This window comes from Mobula hypostoma, chromosome 9 (assembly GCF_963921235.1).
Source record: "Mobula hypostoma chromosome 9, sMobHyp1.1, whole genome shotgun sequence".
Taxonomy (NCBI): domain Eukaryota; kingdom Metazoa; phylum Chordata; class Chondrichthyes; order Myliobatiformes; family Myliobatidae; genus Mobula; species Mobula hypostoma.
The window spans coordinates 32947012-32968586 of NC_086105.1; the positions used below are offsets into that span (position 1 = coordinate 32947012).

The 21575-nt window shown below is 40.7% G+C and overlaps 1 protein-coding gene across 2 annotated transcripts in view; it reads right to left on the reverse strand.

Moving 5' to 3' along the window:
• The window catches only part of cacna1c (calcium channel, voltage-dependent, L type, alpha 1C subunit), a 669326-nt gene that overhangs the window by 174098 nt on the left and 473653 nt on the right, over positions 1-21575 (reverse strand). For both annotated transcript variants that reach the window (XM_063058026.1, XM_063058027.1), the window contains one exon: positions 17381-17433. In XM_063058026.1, coding sequence (XP_062914096.1) covers positions 17381-17433 — 53 coding nt within the window. The remainder of the gene's footprint in view (positions 1-17380; positions 17434-21575) is intronic.

Genomic DNA, 21575 nt, shown 5'->3' on the forward strand with positions numbered 1-21575 from the left:
GTTCGAACCCCCAGGACTTTTTCTGCTGATCTCTTAAGTTTCAACAATCACTCTCAAAAGATAATTGGCAGGTCAGCTTTTTTGAACTACGCTCTTAAACTGTGGAACTCAAAACCTAAAACTATAAGGGATGCAGGATCAATTGACATTTTTAAACACTAGCTCAACACCTATTTATTCAACCTTGCACTTTATTCCATTGTAAAGCACTTTGAACTACGTTGTTTGCATGAAAAGTACTCGTTCAATAAGTTACTATTATTACGTAGAGTAATACAATATGGTTTATTATAGAAAACAGACATTTCCGACATTGAGAAATCAGCTATAGATATTGTATTTCTCAGAGGAAGGTCTGTACACCAGATTGGATGTTCATAATATCCATTATTACTTTATATTAAAATATTTCTCATATTTACCAAGTCTGATCACTTTTATCACCATAAAATATCAGAAATCTCTATGTGATGATGCAGCTTTAATATAGGCAAACCCCAAGTAAGTTTTTGCTTCAGCTTTGCTTTTTTTAAAAATTGATTTAAAACAGGGAAAACATTTTTGTTTTTAAGTCAAACGGGGATAAGACATACTCAGTAATTGGTAGGGCATTCAGAAATGTTGATGAACAGAGAGACCTAAGAGTCCAAGTCCGTAGTTTTGTGAATGTGACAGAACAAATCAATAAGATGTGAAGAAGGCATATGATGTGCTTGCCTTCAAAGATCGGGGCAGAGAATATAAGAGTTGGTAAAATATAGTTGCAAGAAAAAGTTTGTGAACCCTTTGCAATTACCTGGTTTTCTGCAATAGTTGCTCATAAAATGTGGTCTGATCTTCATCTAATTCACAACAATAGACAAACACAATCTGCTTAACACATAAACAATTGTACTTTTCTCGTCAATACTGAGTACACCATTTAATCAATCACTGTCTAGGTTCAAAAAAGTACGTGAGCCTCTGGGGTAACACCTTCTACAAAAGCTATTTGGAGTCGGGTATTCCAATCAATGAATGCCGAAGGAGGTGAAAAAGAACCCAAGGGTAACAGCAGAAGACCTGCAGAAATCTCTAGAACACGCTAAAGTCTCTGTTCATGTGTCCACTGTAAGAAAAACACTGAACAAGAATAGTGTTCATGGAAGGACACCACAGAGGAAACCACTGCTCTCCAAAAAAAAAATACTGCTGCATGTCTCAAATTTGCAAAATATCACCTGATGTTCCACAATGTTTCTGGGACACATCTGTGGACAGATGAGACAAAAGTTGAATATTTTTGGCAGAAATGCACACTGCTATGTTTGGAGGAAAAAGGGCACTGCACACCAACACCAAAATCTCATCCCAACTGTGAAGCATGGTGGAAGGAGCATCATGGTTTGGAGCAGCTTTGCTGCCTCAGGGCCTGGACAGCTTGCAATCATTGAGGGAACAATAAATTCAAAATTGTATCAAGACACTTTACAGGAGAATGTCAGGCTAGCAATCTATCACCTGCAGTTTAGTAGAAGTTGGATGATGCACCAAGACAATGACCCGAATTCAACAATAGAATGGTTCAAAAAGAAGAAAATCTGTGTTTTGGAATGGCCAAGTTAGAGTTCAGACTTTAACCCAAATGAGATGCTGTGGCATGACCTGAAGAGGGCAGTTCATGCAAGGTATCCCAGAAATATTGATAAACTGAAACAGTATGGAGGAGTAATCTAAAATTCCTCCTCGCTGTTTTGTAAGTCTGGTCTGTAGCTATTGAAAACATTTGGTTGAGGTTATTGCTGCTAAGGGAGGTTCTACCAGTTATTAGATACAAGGGTTCACATACTTTTTCCAGCCTGGACGGTGAATGATTAAACAATGTGTTCAAGAAAGACATAAAAAGTACAATTGTTTGTGTGTGTGTGTTATTAGTTCAGGTAGATTGTGCCTGTCTATTACAGTGACTTAGATGAAGATCGGACCACATTTTATGAATGCAGAAAACCAGGAAATTGCAAAGGGTTCACAACCTTTTTTTTTGCAACTATATGTTGCAACCTGACAGAACAATGATTAGGCTGCACTTAAAGCATTATATGCAGTTCTGGTCATCACAGTAAAGGAAGGATGGAATTGTGGTGAAGAGAGTGCAGAGGAGTGATACCAGTGAAGATGGTACCAAGCTGCGATGCTTGTCAAGGTCATAGCTCAGGTTCATCAAGTTCATTGGGATGGTTTTGGGGACTGCTCAGAAGGTTAAGGGTCATATTAGGGTTTGGGAAAGGGATTAGGGAGAGTTAGAGGTCAAAGGTAGTGAATGACGAGTTATGGGCTGGTGTTTGGAGCCTGAGTGCTCCATGGTTGAAGGACAGTGATCCTGGAGGTTGGGTTGGCAGGCACTGAGGAGACCAGTGATCCTCAGCTGATGAGTTCCGGGTCAGAGGTCTGTGTGGGCAGGAGGCACGAAGGCCAGTGCGAGTCCCAGGGTCACAGGGCCTTGTGAGCCTGGAAGTTGAGGCCTGAAATTGGGTGGGCAGCCTCTAAAGATGGAAACCAGTGATTCCTAGGTCAGTATCCTGGGTCAGAGGTCTGTGTGAGTATAAAAGTCAAGGTCCAATGACTGGAGGCCCAGAGGTGGCCTATCCTGGGGTTGCAGGCCTGAATTTATTTGTAAATGGGTGGGTAGGTTGAAGGTTGGAAAAGGGGCTTGTTCAGTTGTTTTTATTTTGTTATGTTGTTGTTGCTATGCTGGTGCCTGAATGTACGGCAACACCTGTGTGATGTCCTCAACATGTCCTCATATGTGCTGGTTGTCAATGCGAGTGGCTTTGCTTGTTGCTCGGCGGCTGGGGCGGGGTCGAAGTGCTTGGCAGAGATGGTGCTCGGTGCTCAGTGTTGGAGGGCTGGTCGGAGGCTCGAAGTTTTCGGACGGACTCAGAGTCGGCTGTGGTCAGGTGCTTCCAGGGTGCTGCATCAGCAAGTTTGTGGCGCTGGAGGTTCATGGCAAGGAGAGTTTCTCCCATCTATCATCTGCGTGAGATGGTGAGGCTATTGGGACTTCAAGACTCTTTTTTACCTGCCCATGGTCTGCTCTTTATCAAATTACGGTATTGCTTTGCACTGTTGTGACTATATGTTATAATCATGTGGTTTTTGTCAGCTTTAGGCTTGGTCTGTCTTGTGTTTCTGTGATATCATACTGGAGGAAGATTGTATCATTTCTTAATGCATGCATTTCTAAGTGACAATAAATGAGGACTGAGTGTCCTCATATTCTAATCTAATCTAAATGGCCAATTTTTCAATGTACAGTACACGTGATAAATAAAACTGAATCTGAATCTGATTTAGTAGGATGTTCTCTGGATTAGAATACTTTGGTTATGGGGAGACGCTGGATACACTAGGCTTGTTTTCCTTGATGCAAATGAGGCCAAGGGGTGACCTGACAGAAATTTATAAAATTATGGGAGGCGTAGATGGGATAAGTGATCAAAATATATCTCCTGCTTCATGACCTGCAGCAACTCGCGAAAGATAAGCATTGGAAAATGAAGGCAAATGATGCTAACATTGCACAATATATGGCCTTCCAAAGGTCCACAAAGCAGGAACACCCCTACGTCCAATTGTATCATTACTGGGTTCCCCCATTTACAACTTAGAGAGAGAAATGTGGCGAGTGTCTTCAATACCCAATAGCAGGATATGAACATTCAATAAATAACACACAACAGTTCCTGAACAAACTGAACAACATCCACACAGATGATGATGAAACAATGAACTTTTGATATCTCCTCTCTGTTCACCTCCATCGATCTTAGCCTGGTCAAAGAAACTCTTAACAGAACTAATCCCCAATGAAGAACCAAAAGATGGGAAACTAAGTAAAGATAGCATATGGAAACAGGTAGAATTCTGCTTATGTACCTACTTTAAATTTAACGCCATACTTTACAAGCAGCTGAAAGGGACACCAATGGGTTCACCCATCTCTGGGTTCAGAGCAGAAGCCATTATGCAAAACTTAGAAAAGACGGTGCTACTAACTATAAACCCTAAAATTTGAGTCTGTTACATCAATGATACCCTTGTTATAGCAAAATGCAACAAAATTGAAAGAACTTATAAACTAATCAATGATATGTTCAACGATAGGCTAGACAAGGGAGATGCAGTAGATGTTGTATATTTGGATTTTCAGAAGGCCTTTGACAAGGTGCCACACATGAGGCTACTTAACAAGATAAGAGCCCATGGAATTACGGGAAAGTTACATACGTGGATAGAGCGTTGGCTGATTGGCAGGAAACAGAGAGTGGGAATAAAGGGATCCTATTCTGGTTGGCTGCCGGTTACCAGTGGTGTTCCACAGGGGTCCGTGTTGGGGCCACTTCTTTTTACATTGTACATCAACGATTTGGATTATGGAATAGATGGCTTTGTGGCTAAGTTTGCTGACAATACGAAGATAGGTGGAGGGGCTGGTAGTGCTGAGGAAACGGAGGGTCTGCAGAGAGACTTGGATAGATTGGAAAAATGGGCAAAGTGGCAAATGAAGTACAATGTTGGAAAGTGTATGGTTATACACTTTGGCAGAAACAATAAACGGGCAGACTATTATTTAAATGGGAAAAGAATTCAAAGTTCTGAGATGCAACGGGACTTGGGAGTCCTTGTACAGGATACCCTTAAAGTTAACCTCCAGATTGAGTCGGTAGTGAAGAAGGTAAATGCAATGTTGGCATTCATTTCTAGAGGAATAGAGTATAGGAGCAGGGATGTGATGTTGAGGCTCTATAAGGCGCTGGTGAGACCTCACTTGGAGTACTATGGGCAGTTTTGGTCTCCTTATTTAAGAAAAGATGTGCTGACATTGGAGAGGGTACAGAGAAGATTCAGTAGAATGATTCCGGGAATGAGAGGGTTAACATATGAGGAACGTTTGTCCGCTCTTGGACTGTATTCCTTGGAGTTTAGAAGAATGAGGGGAGACCTCATAGAAACATTTCAAATGTTGAAAGGCATGGACAGAGTGGATGTGGCAAAGTTGTTTCCCATGATGGGGAAGTCTAGTACGAGAGGGCATGACTTAAGGATTGAAGGGCGCCCATTCAGAACAGAAATGCGAAGAAATTTTTTTAGTCAGAGGGTGGTGAATCTATGGAATTTGTTGCCACGGGCAGCAGTGGAGGCCAAGTCATTGGGTGTAGTTAAGGCAGAGATTGATAGGTATCTGAGTAGCCAGGGCATCACAGGTTATGGTGAGAAGGCGGGGGAGTGGGACTAGATGGGAGAATGGATCAGCTCAAAATAAAATGGCGGAGCAGACTCGATGGGCCGAATGGCCGATTTCTGCTCCTTTGTCTTATGGTCTTATGGATATTAAGTTTACAATGATCACGGAAATCTGAGGGGAAACTGGCATTCTTGGATGTGCTTGTCAATAGAAACACAGATGGCACTTTAGAAATATCCATTTATCGTAAGTGAACACATACAGATCAGATCCTAAACTATCACAGTAACCACCCAAATGCACACGAGAAGAGCTGTATCAAAACTTTGTAACGAAGAACAGAGACACACTGTAGCATGGTGAAGCCAAAGGATAACGAGGAGAAGCATCCCTTCAAAGTATTCGCATGAAATGGATACCCATGTAACTTCATATGAAGATGGCTATGTGGTTGACAACACACCAACCAAGAAGCGACCGAACGAGTTGTTCTTCCTTACATTCGAAATATCTTGGAAATGACAGCCCGAATGCTCCAAGAAAATAGAATTTTGGCCACACATAAACCAACAGCAACACTGAAGAAACAGCTCTGCAGACCTAAGTAATAAATCAAGCTATTGGACAAGACCAATGTGGTCTACAAGATCCAATGAGGGGACTGCACCAAATATTATGTTGGCCAAACTGGGAGAGAACTATTCACAAGGATGCATGAGCATCAACTGGCTGTCAAGCAGCATGACCAACTCCCCCTAGTCTCTACCCATAACCAACTCTCCCTAGTCTCTACCCGTGACCAACTCTCCCTAGTCTCTACCCATGACCAACTCCCCCTAGTCTCTACCCATGACCAACTCCCCCTAGTCTCTACCCATGACCAACTCTCCCTAGTCTCTACCTATGACTAACTCTCCCTAGTCTCTACCCATGACCAACTCTCCCTAGTTTCTACCCATGAAGATCAGGAGGGGCACAAATTCGACTGGGCCCAGTGAAAGTCGTGGCACAAGCAGACACGCAGCATGCAAGAGAATTCTGAGAAGCAAGGTTTTCTACAAACAATTCTAAAAACAGACTTACAGACCTCGATCCCATTTATAATCCAATGCAGGCAAAATTCCAGACAACGCACAGTTCACTATGCAACCAGTCAGTGAGGAGACCCCTTCTGTACGCCACAGTTGTGTTTCTGTAATGATGACCAGTCAACTGTTTGATCAGTATATAAAAGCCAAGCATTCAGAAGACACACCACAAGTGAACAGCGCACTGATGATGTCTCCTTGTACGGCGACGAAACGATTGCAAATGGATTGCCAAGACTGGAGAATAACTCAACCCAACTATATTTTTCCTCATTGTAAAATGATGAAAACCAAAACTAGATTTAGGTGAGAGGAAGGAGTTTTAAAGGCAGACTGAACAGGGTATTCATTCTTTACATATAGAATGGATGATATTATGAACACATATAGGAGGGAGATAGAAAATCTGGTTGAATGGCACCACAACAACCTCTTACTCATCTTCACAAAAACCAAAAAGCTAATTATTGACTATAGGAGGAAGGAACTACAGGTCCATGATGCGATCCTCCTTAGCTGATTGGAGCTGGATATGGTCGGTAACTTTAAATTCCTTGTCCTTATCAAAGGACCTGTTTTGGGCTAAGCACCACGTGCCATCACAAGGCAGGCATGACAGTGCCTCTACTTTCTTAGCATGTCATTTGAACTTTGACAAACATCTATAAATGCACAGCGGAGAGTATCCTGATTGGCTGCATCACAGCCTGGAATGGTAATGTCAATGTCCAACACTGGAAAAGTCTACAAAATGTGGTGGACACAGCCTAGTCTATCCACAGGCAAAATCCTCCCCACCAATGAGCACATCTACAAGAAAGTAGCATCAATCATCAAGGACCCCGACGATCTGGACCACAATCTCTTCTTGCTGCTGTCATCCCTTGCCATCAAGTTCAGGAACAGCTATTATCCTTCAACCATCAGGCTCCTGAACTAGCGTCGACACTGGTTGCAATACTAGTTGTCAATCTTTGTACGTAGTTTTTCATTTATCATAGATTCTATTGTATCTCTCTATTCTACTGTGGATGCCTGCAAGAAAATGAATCGCAGGGTGACATATATAGTACATACTTCGATTTACTGTGAACTTTCAGCTTTGAACAAAAAGTTGCATATGATAGAATCTGATAAATAAGGAAGATAATTAGTGAAACCTGTGAGTAGGTCTTACTTACTCTTATGTGTATCTATCTTCCAGCTATAAATTCCATAAATTATTAAACAAAATCAAATATTTAGTTCAGTTCATACTTTCACCTAATGCTATTTCTAACCTAATTTATCTAGTTAATGAGTTTCAAGTCCAACTTCTTATCAAAGTGTAAACAAAACTGGCAAGTATGAACAGTATGTATAATCTGACTGCAGTTCCTACTGTGAAATTCTTGTCTGTGTTCTGTATTTCTGTTTAACTCTAGTGTCAATATTCTTAAAATAAGCATGAGTAAATGACATGATGTAATTTCAAATCTACAACAAATGAAAAGCTAAATGATCGGCTGCCATGTCAAATGGTGTCTGGTGTAACTAAACTCATTTTTTTCTTGTCTGACTATATAGTCCTTGCTTGTATAATTGCACTTCTTGTTTCACAAAGTGGAAACAAATTCTAAAAATCGTTTGAAGTGCAAACTCTTATTGCATATTGTCAGGTTGCTAATTAAAGTCTGTGGAAAGTGAAACATACAGTACATGTCGCATAGCGCACTTTGATCCTTTGTGGTTTAAGTAGAGGCCAGCCAATGCCATACATTTTAAAAACAAATTTTTGGTTGAATGATTTTAAAGAAATTCTGTTGAGCTTGGTAAGAAGTAGTGCTATGAGAAAGATATGAACAAGTTTCTTGCCTGTCCTCTCAGTTAAGCAATTAGATAGGTGAGGGAGAAATAAGAAAATGAATAATAATGGTTCTTTAAACACTCTATTCTTTCAGTGCTTTATTCCTGCAGATATTAGAAAGAAATATGACTGGAAATACAGCATGACATGAGTTCAGTTTAAGTTAGAATCTGGGAAAAGCATTCATTTTTATTTATGTTTGCCTTCTCAAGAGTATTTCTTGATCAAAGATTAACAGTTTTAATTCAAAAATGATCCCACTTCATCAGTTCTTGTTTGATTGGCAGAAGAACACTTAACCAATTCAGGAAAATACCTTGGAAACTTCTTTAATATTAATTTTTGGTATTTGGGCATTTTCAGCAAAGCCAATGGTAATTGATCATTCCTTGCTGCCCTTGAGAAGAATGCGGTGAGCTACCATCCTGAACTGCTGCAATCCTTCTCATGAATTTAGACCCGGCAGCAAAATAGACAGGCAATATAGTTCCTAGACAGGATAGAGGGGAACCTAAAGGTGAAAAGCTTTCCATGAACCAGCAGCTCTTGTCAGTTGGAGGATTATCAGAGAAGCTTGGGTGAATAACACAATGCAGCCATTGTGGTCCATGCTGGAGGGAATGACTGTTCAGGGTTTTGGTAAGATGTCCATCAAACAAGCTGTTTCATCCTGGTTGATAAGACCATAGGATATAGGAGCAGAATTAGGCCATTTGGCCCATCAAGTCTGCTCCACCATTTCATCATGGCTGATCCAATTTTCCGTTCAGCCCTAATATCCTGCCTTCTCTCTGTATCCATTTATGCTCTGACCAATCAAGAATCTAGCAACCTCTGTCTTAAGGACTTGGTCTCCACAGCTGCCTGTGGCAAATAATTCCACAGATTCACCATTCTCTGGCTAAACAAATTTCTCCTAATCTTCATTCTAAAAGGACACCCTCTATTCTGAGGGTGTATCCTCTGGTCTTAGACTCTCCCACTATAGGAAACATCCTTTCCACATCCATTCTATTAAGGTCTTTCACCATTCGATAGGTTTCCATGAGGTCACCCCTCATTCTTCTGAATTCTAGTGAACACAGGCCCAGAACCATCAAACACTCTTTATATGACAAGCTATTCAATCCTAGAATCATTTTTTGTAAAACTCCTTTGAAGCCTCTCCAGTTTCAGCACAACTTTTCTAAGATAAGGGGCCCAAAACTGCTCATAATACTCTAAGTGAGGCCTCACCTGAGCTTTATAAAGTCTCAATATTACATCCTTGCTTTTATATTCTAGCCCTCTTGAAATAAATTCTAACATTGCATTTGCCTTCTGTACCACAGACTCAACTCACAAGTTAACCTTTAGGAAATCCCGCACAAGGACGCCAAGTCCCTTTGTGCCTCAGTGGTTTGTATTTTCTCTCCATTTAGAAAATAGTTAACCCCTTTATTTCTTCTACTGAATTGCATGAACAACCACTTCCTGACATTTCTTGGCCCAACTTCTTAATCTGTCTAAGTCCTTCTGTATCTCTCTACTTCCTTAAACTTACCTCCCCCTCCACCTATCTTCACATCGTCTGCAAACTTTGCAACAAAGCCATCAATTCTATCATCCAAATCATTGACATATAATGTAAAAAGAATCGGTCCCAACACAGACTTCTGTGGAACACCACTTGTCACTGGCAACCAGCCAGAAAAGCCTCCCTTTATTCCCACTCTTTGCTTCTTGCCAGTTAGCAACTGCTTTATCATGCTAGAATCTTTCCTGTAATACCATGGGTTCACAGCTTGTTATGTAGCCTCATGTGTGGCACCTTGTCAAAGGCCTTCTGAAAATCCAAGTACACAACATCCTTTGCCTATCTTGTTATTTCTTCAAAGAATTCCAACAGATTTGTGAGGCAAGATTTTTCCTTGAGGAAACCAAGCTGACTATGGCCTATTTTATCATGTGCCTCCAAGTACCTTGAGATCTCATCCTTAATAATCAACTCCAACATCTTTCCAACCACTGAGGTCAGACTAACTGACCTATAGTTTCCCTTCTTCTGCCTCTCTCCCTTCTCGAAGAGTGGAGTGACATTTGCAATTTTTCAGTCTTCTGAAACCATTCCAGAATCTAATGATTCTTGAAAGATCATTAATAATGCCTCCATGATCTCTTCAGCACCTCTTTCAGAACTCTGGGGTGTAACCCCTCTGGTCCAGGTGACATATCTACCCTTAAACCTTTCAGTTTCCCAAGAACCTTCACTCTAGTTATGGTAACTTCACACTTTTCATGCCCTCTGACACCTGAAACTTCCACCATACTGCTGCTGTCTTCCACAGCAAAGACTGATGCAAAATACTTACTCAGTTGCTCCTCTATTTTGTTATCCCCCATTACTACCTCTCCAGCATCATTTTTCAGTGGTCCAATATCCACTCTAGCCTCTCATATACTTTATGTATCTGAAGAAACTTTTGGTATCCTCTTTAATATTATTAGCTAGCTGACTTTCATATGCCATCTTCACCTTCTTAAACACTTGATTTTTAAAGGCTTCCCCATCCTCCAACTTCCCACTAATAAAAGGGTTTGAGATGCCAAGAGGTGAGTCATCTGCTTTTGGCCTGCAACAGAGCAATGATATTTGTATGATCTCCAGGTTGCTGTTAGTGGAGAATGGTGTTTCCAATGAACATCATGGGTAAATTCTTTTCTTGTTGGAGATGGTTCTTGCCTGGCAATTTGTGCATGATCATTACTTGCCACTTATCATGGGCTGCTTCATTTACTGAGGAGCTGCAAATGGAACGTTGTGCAATCATAGACAAATACTTCCACTTCTGACATTATAAAGGAAGCAGGGTCATTGATGAAACAGCTTAAGATGATACAGGTTAGGATACTCGTAACTGCTGCAGTGACGTACTGAGGCTGGGATTATTGACCTCTGATAACCATAACCAAATTCCATTTTGTGAGATACAATTGCAGCTGATAGAACGTTTTACCATTGATGCTGAATAACTTTATTTCTCCCCAAATGCCTTGATACCATTTTTGGGCCAAAGCTTTCGTGAGGTCTAGAAGGAGTAATCCTGAAAGGATCCCTTTGACGAGTAGATTATTTGCAAATGCCTTATTAAATGGAATTGTTAAAGATGGCTTCCATCACCAATGATTGAGAGTAAATTAACTAAGTGGTAATTAGTTGGATTGAATTTGTCCTTTTTGTGAACAGGACCTAACTGGGCAATTTTTCGGATGTTTTGGTAATGCCTATGTTGTCACACTTGGAATATTTCATGTCATTCATACCTGTTCAAATTAATAACCACAGCTAGCAATATCAGGCAGACTATAATTGAGTGTGTATCTTGAAGGCATTTTAGAAAGTTTTACTGGAAATACTGTATAAAGATTTTCCCATCATGAATATGAAAAGTGATACACCAAACTCAATCTGTTAATGCTGCTTTTATTTTCTGGTTGAAGAACCTAAACCAAGAAGCGCAAGTTTCCCAGTGGAGGTTGGTGCCAGTCTCACAGGCAAGTTGTAGCCTGAGAATGATTATGGTTCTCTATAGAGACTTTTGATCTTTTTATATGTTATTGAAGATTCTTGAGTTAGGCAGTAAATCTTGAAACATCCACATGTGTCAACATGGAACATAACACTCACCAGCAGATTCTCTTTTTGGTGATCCAAGTAATCCCAAAAAGTTTTTGAGAAAGCAACAGATAGAAGTTGTTTGTGCTGTGCCTTAACTGGGAATACATAACCAGGACATAAGACAGGTAGAAGGACAGTTTTTGTGCTCAATATAGAGAACTTCCTGTGCCAAGGAAGTTTGCTAAAGGTGGCAGCGGCTTTGATGTTTGTCACATCACATTGTCTATCAAGAGTAAATAAGCTTATAAGAGTTAAACCAGAACAATTGACGTGAATCATATTATCCAGAGCTTCTTTGGACTTGGACAACACAAATATCTATGTCACGATTATTGACTATAGCTCACTGCTTAACACCAACATTCCTACAATTCTGATCAAAGAGTTCCATGACCTGGGCCTCTGTACCTCCCTCTGCAAATGGATCCTTGACTTCCTAACCGGTAGACCACAATTGTGTGGATTGGAAATAACATCTCCACCTTGCTGACAATCAACATTGGCGCACCTCAGGGACACATGTTTAGCCACAGCTGTACACCCATGACTGTGTGGCAAGGCACTGCTCAAATGCCATGCATAAATTTACTGATGATACAACCATTGTTGGCAGAATCTCAGATGGTGATAAGAGGAGGCACAGGAGTGAGATATACCAACTAGCAATGTTCCCTCCAAGGTGTGCACACATCTTTTGTTACTAGTGCACAAAGGCATTTAAATTGCACACAAAAGGTCGTCACTCTCTACCTCAATGGCATATTAAGTATATTTCACAATCATACATAATCACATTTCCTTTTCCAGTTTCTGATGCGGACAACATAGAGTTTGCGATGATTTGTCTGCAGATTTTAGAAATGGCTTACCTATACTGTTTTTATTGAAGAAATTATTGATTCCAAAGAAACAAAGGGCAAGAAGAACAAAAGGACTGCTAGTTCATTTAATATGGAATGGCTTGTTATCCAGAATAGCTTCAGGTTTACCTCCACTTAAAAATTCAGTGCACACGTGTTGTTGTCACCGGGCAAACAATTGCACAGCACAAGATTTTTGTGTACACTGGTCATTACAAATCAGAGGGAACATTGTCAGCTAGTTGAGTGGTGTCGCAGCAACAAGGTTGCACCCAGCTTCAGTAAGACTAAAGAACTGACTGTGGACTTCTGAAAGGGTAAGACGAGGAACACACACCAGTCCTCATAGAAGGATTAGGAGTGGAGAAAGTGAGCAGTTTCAAGTTCCTGGGTGTCAGGATCTCTGAGGACCTAACCTGGAGCCAATATATTGATGCAGCTATAAAGGCTGGACAGCTGCTATATTTTATTAGGAGTTTCAGGAGATTTGGTATGCCAGCAAAAACACTAATAGGTTTCCAAAGATATACCATGGAGAGAATTCTAACTGGCTGCATCACCATCCGATATGGTGGCGGTGGGGGGGGGGGGGGTTGCTATTGCACAGGATCGAAGTAAGCTGCAGAGAGTTGTAAAATTACTACCTCCATCATGGGCACCAGCTACTGTAGTATCCGGTCATCTTCAAGGATAGGTGCCTCCCTACCTAGGACGTGCCTTCTTCTCATTGTTACCATCAGGAAGGAGGTACAGAAGCCTGAAGGCACGCACTGAATGATTCAGGAACAGCTTCTTCTACTCTGTCATACGATTTCTGAATGGACCATTAAACCCACGCACACTACCTCACTACTTTTTTTAAATTTCCTTTTTTTTGCACTACTTATTTAATTTAACTATATATATATATTTAATGTAATTCACAGTTTTTTCTCTATTATTATGTATTGCATTGTATTGCTGCGTAAAGTCAACAAATTTCACAACATATTAAACCTAATTCTGATTATTGATGTAGGTTGTATTAAAAGCAAGTATCCTGTTGGGCATGACAAATATTTTGTTGATTTTATTTCCAAGCCAAACTTCGTGTATTCACCAGAGAACTTGATCATCTTGATCTACATTTCATAAGTACAGATAAGTGGCGAGCACAGCATCATCTGGAAGGAAAGTTCCTTCATTTGGATGACAAGTCTTTTATTCAGAAATTGTTGGATGTTGTCATCTATTTTACATCCAATTACTATACTAAAGTGATCATTTTGAAAAAAACATTCTTGAGAAATTGAAATGATGACATTAAGGCCTGTTACACCAATCTGCAGTAATAATAGAATAGCAACACACACAAAATGCTGGTGAACGCAGCAGGCCAGGCAGCATCTATTGGAAGAGGTACAGTCGACGTTTCCGGCTGACGTCTGGACGAAGGGTCTCGGCCCGAAACGTCAACTGTACCTCTTCCAATAGATGCTGCCTGACCTGCTGCATTCCACCAGCATTTTGTGTGTGTTGCTTGAATTTCCAGCATCTGCAGATTTCCTCGTATTTGCGTAACAATAGAATGATGTTTCATTCTTATTCTGGATGGTTCCTTTCATTCCCACATGAAACTCCTTTGGTAGAGAGTGAGCAATAAATATGTTGTCATGTTGCCCATATCCCAAGAACAAACTAAAACAATTTTCAGAAGCATCCCAATCATAATACTTAATGTTTTCAGAGATATTTTGGATGTTGCTTGGTTAAAATCACCAAAAAGAAAATGGAAATGCCATGCAAACTCTTTGCAAGATTATAAACAAACTCTTCTTGGGCTTCCAACCTGACAGACATCGATTATAACCAATGTTTCAATGACAAACTCTGCCATCTTCATCAGCGATGATGCCCGGGTATGTCTAGTCCGTCCCTCCTGATTGGTTAGTCCTTATCCAATCAGTTTTCTGCTTTCTCACCTTGTTTACAATAAATTCCTGCATCTGGCTGGAAGCCTGAGAAGAGTTTATTCATCATATACCCCAGGAAAGCACTAGTTCCTCTTTCTTTGCAAGATTATCATTCGTCATTATTCTTTTACATTTTAGATAACTTGGTTCGTTGGAGATGATCAGATGACTGACCAAATTTCATTAGTTTTTGCTACTTGGTTTATTCCACATATTTCATGACATAAGCCCGTGATATTAAACCTGATTCTAATTCTGAGAAGAGCATTCTGACTGGTTTCATCATGGTCTGGTATGGCCAATGCACAGGCATGCAGGAGGCAATGCAGAGTGTAATGGACAGCAGATCTATCATGGGTACAACTCCCACCCCCCACCCCCAAATATTGAGAACAGCTAGAAGAGGTGATGCCTCAGAAAAGCAACATCCATCATTAAAGATTACCTCCGCCACCCCCCACCACCCCCAGCCAACATCATTTGCCATGTACTCTTCTCATTGCTGTAATTAGCCAGGGGGTACAGGAGCTCAAGGTTCAACAACAACTTCTTCCCTTGTTCCAACAGGAGTTTGGACTGACATGAAAAACCCTAATTCTACCTTGGACTGTATTTCCCTCAACTTGAACTGTTGTCATTATGTGTATTTTTGTTTATTTTGTTGTGTAAATTATGTATAATTTGTTAATTTAAGTTCATGGAATTCATGACATGTTTTTTGAAAAGCCTTTAAAATGTGCTGCTCCTGCAAAGAAACAAACTTTCATGGCAATGATAATAAACGTCAATTTGAGAAACCCTTCCTGATGGCATCAAAAGGCATTTCCTCTCTTCTGCCTCAGAGAACAAAACGGTTTGTTACTGAAAAGTATCATAAACAACACTGATCTGAAGTTAAATAAATTAATTCAGACATAACTACAGCACAAAAAAAGCTCATCACAAATTTCTTTTCAAATATTAAAGTCTACAAAAATAGTCCATTGGGAGAGGAACCGGAGAGCACAATGCCAGAGCATTATCAAGAATACTATTCCACTGATTTAAAAAAAATCCATCTTTTAAATGTCTTAGAGTAATACATCTTGGAGTTTAGGCAATGCTTAGTGCCTACAAGTTCTAATACAGTCTATGCCGTAAAGAGTACTGGGAGAAAAGCCAGCAGGATTAATTAGAACAGATATTGTGAAATAACTCTTGCATTAAAGCACCAAGAAACTTTTCAATAAAAGTTTCTTCCTTCCTTCCATCTTTTAGTAATGAAACTTAGCTGAAATGTTATAACTACTTTTTTTTTCTCTACTGACTACTGTCAAAACTTGCAAATATAAATGTATTCATCTTGATGAATAACATATATTTTCTATCTGTGGAAACTCATAAAAGCCCACACTAAACATTAACAATGTTTCTCATTATATTACCAAACAAAATGCCATATCAGCTAAAACAGATTTTGAAGAGTCCCCCAATAAGAATATGCTATATTTAATCAAAGATTCAGCAACATAAACATACCTAGATTTTTGCTGCGAACACCGCTCCATACTCAAACTGTAAGATTAATCTTTTCTCATATAATTGTAAGAAAAAGCATTCTGAAGACACTGAACAGTCTAATTGGTTAGACCAATTATCTCTAGCTTTTCTCTTCTGTATACATATTATTGAACCTTTCTCTTTCTACAGATGCTGCAGGACACGCTGAGAGCTGAAAGTTACCAGTATTTTCTGTTTTTATTTCAGACTTCAAAAGCTGCAGTCTGTTTTGATTTTCATTACATGTTAATCAGTGAACAATTAGTAACAGTGAGAATTAAATGCAATAATCTTTGCACTCAACACGTTGATTTACAGCAGGGGTCCCCAACCTTTTTTGCACCCTGGACCGGTTTAATATTGACAATATTCTTGCGGACCAGCCGACCGGGGGTGGGGGGGGGGAAGCGGGGGGGGGTTGTTCAAATAGGGTGAAAAGCACCTCAACATGTCTTTTACAGTTAGGGTTACCAACTTTCTCACTCCCAAATAAGGGACAAAAGTAGCAGTCAAATCCCGGGACACTTGTGTTTACCACAGGAAAGACTACCATGATCATGAAGCCTTGCGTGGGCACATGTGTGTACGTGCCGAATTTTTTCCACAAATCCATTTTGGCTTAATCTTCCCAACTATACTGTACATACATTATTTCTTCTTTATATAGGCTGTGTATTTATCATATCATTCCTGCTTTTACTATATGTTAGCGTTATTTTCGGTTTTATGTGTTATTTGGTATGATTTGGTAGGTTATTTTTTGGGTCTGGAAATGCTCAAAAATTTTTCCCATATCAATTAATGGTAATTGCTTCTTCGCTTTACGCCATTTTGGCACGAAAGGTTTCATAGGAACGCTCTACCTTAGCGGGGGAAATATGGGACAAGGGCGGTCCCATATGGGACAAACCAATTTAGTCCAATATACGGGATGTCCTGGCAAATATGGGACCGTTGGCAACCCTATGTTCAAGTTCAACAGTGCGTGATAGGGAATTAGGAAAGGTGCAGCTGACTCATATTGTTTCCTCGCGGCCTAGTAGCACATGCTTTGCAGCCCAGTAGTGGTCCGCGGCCCGGTGGTTGGGGACCGCTGATTTACAGTTCTCAAGGAGAAAGCTTGGTACCACGAACCTTAGTTCAAACACATCCTCTAACGCAATGATCAGCCAGATACTTTGCTATTAGGCATACGTGCACTCAAAAAAATTACCTGCATTCAAATTCCTTCTGTTTGGATTCATCAGTACAGCTGTACAATTTACCCTTTAAATAGAAAAAATAAAAACATGAATACTCAAGCAGAGAATTCTTGTACATTCTTACTGTACAATCCTTTACAAAGGGTATAAAATGAGAAGCCATCAACTTCATGAAAGGTGTTGTAGGCTCAAACAGTTTCATGGTCTCCTCTAGGTTATTAGACTTTCAACAGAGACTTCCCATGGAGTCAATGTGTCATACAGTACAGAAACAGGTTTTTCAGTTCGTCATGTCTGTGCTCACCATCAAGTACCTATCTCAACTAATTCTATATAGCAGCACTTGATCCATTGTCTTCCATTACATATTGTAATAACATGCAATTCATATGAGTGTATGAATGAAAAAGTTAGTTACTGACAACTGTCAAACTGTGTCTCCATATATGGCCAACACAACAAAATCCACCAAAAGTCCCATTTCCAAACCTCTAAATGATCAAATCCTTATTCAACCTGCACTGTAAATTTGTTATCTCAATTACATTTGAGTTAAATATTGTATTAGTCTAGATACCGGTATCTTATTTCTTGGATTTTAAAATAAACTGAAATTACATCACACCTTTAATATCACGCCATTTTTAGATGATAAAGATGTTGGCAATAGCCCACGTGAATGGAGAAAACTGTACAGAATGACTAGGATATGGGCAGAAAGTTGAACCAGTGACAGCTAGAAGCAATGGAATGAGAGGCATAGGCAGGTTTCAGATAAATGGGTGGAAGAGAAAGAGGACAGAGAAAGGAAGATGAGGAAGGGAGTGAAGGAAGAAGAATTTGTGAAGCAGACAGAGAGAGGGTTGAGAGGGGGTTTAAAAGTATATGAGGGGAGAAAGAATAAGAAAGCGTTTGACAAGAGGAGGAAGCAAATGTAGGCAGGAAAAGAGGACCGGGTGAGTGAGGGCCAGAGAAGGGGAGAAGGAGGAAGAAGTGAAAGAAAGAAATGGGGGAAAAAGAAAGCAATGAAGGGAGAAGGAGGATGACAGTGAGGAATTTGCAAAGAGACGGCTGATGTGTGAGAGACAGAGTGAAATGTGGTTGTAGTGGGGGAGAAGGGGAAGGCTTAGAGAAAAGGACAAGGGTGGGAGGTGGTAAAGAGAAGGAAGGTAAAAGTAAGAAAGAAGAGAGTGTGAGGACAAAGGGGTAAGGGAGTGGCAGAAGGATGGCACAAGAGAGGGAGTGCAGGAGAGTTGGGAGGTTTTGATGTCGTTGTACAGAGTGCCCATGAAGCTTACTTTTGGATTCTACCATAAACACCTTCCCCCCACTCTCCGATTTCCACAGGGATCGCATCCTCTGTGATTCTCCTGAATATTCTTCCCTCCCCACTAACCTCGCTCCAGGCACTTAACTCTGCAAACGCCTGGAATGCTACACCATGCCCATTCACCTCCTCCCTCACGCCCTTCCAGGTGAAGCAGCACTTCACTTGCGAGTCTGCTGGGGTCATCTATTATGTCCAGTGTTCCCAGTGCGGCCTCCTCTACACTGGTTAGACCCATTGTAAATCGGGGCACCGCTTCATCAAGCACCTCCCTTCCATCAGCCAAAAGCGCAACTTCCTAGTGGTCCAACAGTTCAATTTCAATTCCCATTCCCATTCCGACATGTCAGTCCAAGGCCTCTTCTTGTGCCACAATGATGCCACCCTCAGGATGGAGGAGCAACATTCTGGGTAGCCTCTAACCTGATGACATGAATATCAATTTCCCCTTCAAGTAAAAAAAAAATCCCTCCCCTCCCCTCTTCTTTTCTTCCCCATTCTGGCCTCTTTCCTCCCCTCACCTACCTATCGTCTCCCCTGGTGACCCTCCTCCTTTCCTTCCTCCTATGGCCCACTCTCATCTCCAGAATGATCAGCCTATCAGGCTCCTTCATTTCCAACCCTTTACCTTTCCCACCCACCTGGCTTCACTTACCACCTTTTAGCTATCCCTTCCCCTCACCCCTCACCTTTCTTTATTCTGGCATCTTCCCCCCTTCCTTTCCAGTCCTGAAGAGGGGAGCGAGGGCTCGGCCCAAAACATCAATTATTTGTTCATTTTCATGGCTGCCGCCTGACCTGCTGTGTTCCCCCAGCTTTTTGTGCATGTTGCTTTACAGAATCAACCTTGGTTGTCTTGCTATGGGAAAGATGCTATTAAACTGTGAAGAGTGCAGAAAATGATCATATGGACTTGAGGGACTGAGTTATAGTGTGAAGTTGCACAGGCTAGGATTTTACTTCTTGCAGTCTAGGAGGTGGAGAGTCAATCTTACAGAGGTGTATAAAATCATGAGGGGCATAGATAGGGTGAATCTTATCAGTCTTTTTCCTAGGATATTGGAACCAAGAACTAGAGAGCTTAGGTTTAAGGTGAGAAGGGAAAGATTTAACAGGAGCTTGAGGGGCACATATTTTGTTTGCACCAAGAGTGGTATGTATGTGGAATAAGCTGCCAGAAGAAATGTTCAAGGCAGCTACAATGACAACTTTCAAAAGACAATTGAACGGATACATTTATAGGAAAGGTTTAGAAGTTTACGGGCCTAATGCTGTCAAAGGGTACCAGCTTGGATGAGGCATCTTGGTCAATATGGATTATTTGGCCAAAGGGCATGTTATTATGCTGTACGACTTTAAGTATAGCTTGCTGTGAAAAGCTCTGTGAATAATTATCAGTGCATAACCATGCCTATGTAAAGAGATGACAGTTTGTATTTCTATTAATCATTTTCTTAAAAAGGGGATCAGTTTAGTGCTTTTAAGTGTAAGATATCCTTTAAGAACTAAATACACTATAACCTATAACTTGTAATACATTGTTCAGTTATGTGATTAACTACTTGCATCAATCCAAAGTTGTAAATTCAACCAGATATAAATTCACTTGATCATGTGGTTTCTGTATACACTGTACCTGACATTTCTGTAATATCCCTTCCAGGGAATGATAATTGCAATGAAACACTGCTCCAGAAAAATCCTCAGACATGTTCACTGTTAGAGTTAAGTTACTGTCTTCAATAAGAAATACTCCTGTTGAGAGGCCTAGCTTTGTTATTTGCCTTTGCAAGAATAAACTCAAAACAACATACAGACAGATATTACTAATAAATACTTAATAACACTTGATAAATAAATTTTAAAAAATGAAACAACTGAATGTATCTTTATCTTCCTAATGTCTGGGTTGGTAATCATTTTGAGCCCATACCAGAGTAATTCTGGGGAGACCAAGCATATTGGGCTATGCTATTGAACTCCACAAGGAGTCCAGGGTGACAGGTGTGCCGCCATCTGTCAGTCAGGCTCTTCCCAAGCTTGCAGCAGAGGTGCAAAGTCTAAGACAAAAATAACTGTGAGATGCTGAATAGCAGTGGTTCTCTTCTGAACCAATGGCCGTTAATTGCTGCCCTGCCTATTACAGTAATAGGCATCTACTAGGAATCCTAATGCATATGCAGCATCTCCCCAACAGTAGACTACTTTAATGGATAAATTAAAACTTCTTTCTATACTTCTTTGCTGAGTTTCCCACATAACCTTTTCATATGATGATCAACCGTGCCTGGAGTGTGGTCTTAAGCAACATCCTTCATGGAATTAAAACACTTTTTTCAGAACAAACTTATAGAGATTCTTAGCAAGGGGCAGTGGGTCAATGCGGAAATCCCTCGTGTTAAGAAGGTGAGACTCTCCAAGAAGAAAGTCTTTGAGGTAGCACTATGGCTATGGGCAATCAGTTGTACATTTGTAATCTCTAATGCATAGCTATGTCACTGCAGACCAGCCAGATACTTCCAGATTGAACTCTTCAGTCCTGGAGATCCATGTGAGATTTAAGAGGTATTATAGGCATCCATTATACTCGTGAGACCATGGATTTGCGCCTTGGAATGTTTCCAGGGTGCAGGCCTGGGCAAGGTTGTACAGAAGACCGGCAGTTGCCCATGCTGCAAGTCTCCCCTCTCCACGCCACCGATGTTGTCCAAGGGAAGGGCACTAGGGCTGATACAGTTTGGCACCGGTGTTGTCGCAGAGCAATGTGTGGTTAAGTGCCTTGCTCAAGGACACAACACGCTGCCTCAGCTGAGGCTCGAACTAGTGACCTTCAGATCACTAGACCAACGCCTTAACCACATTTAAGAGGTATAATAAAA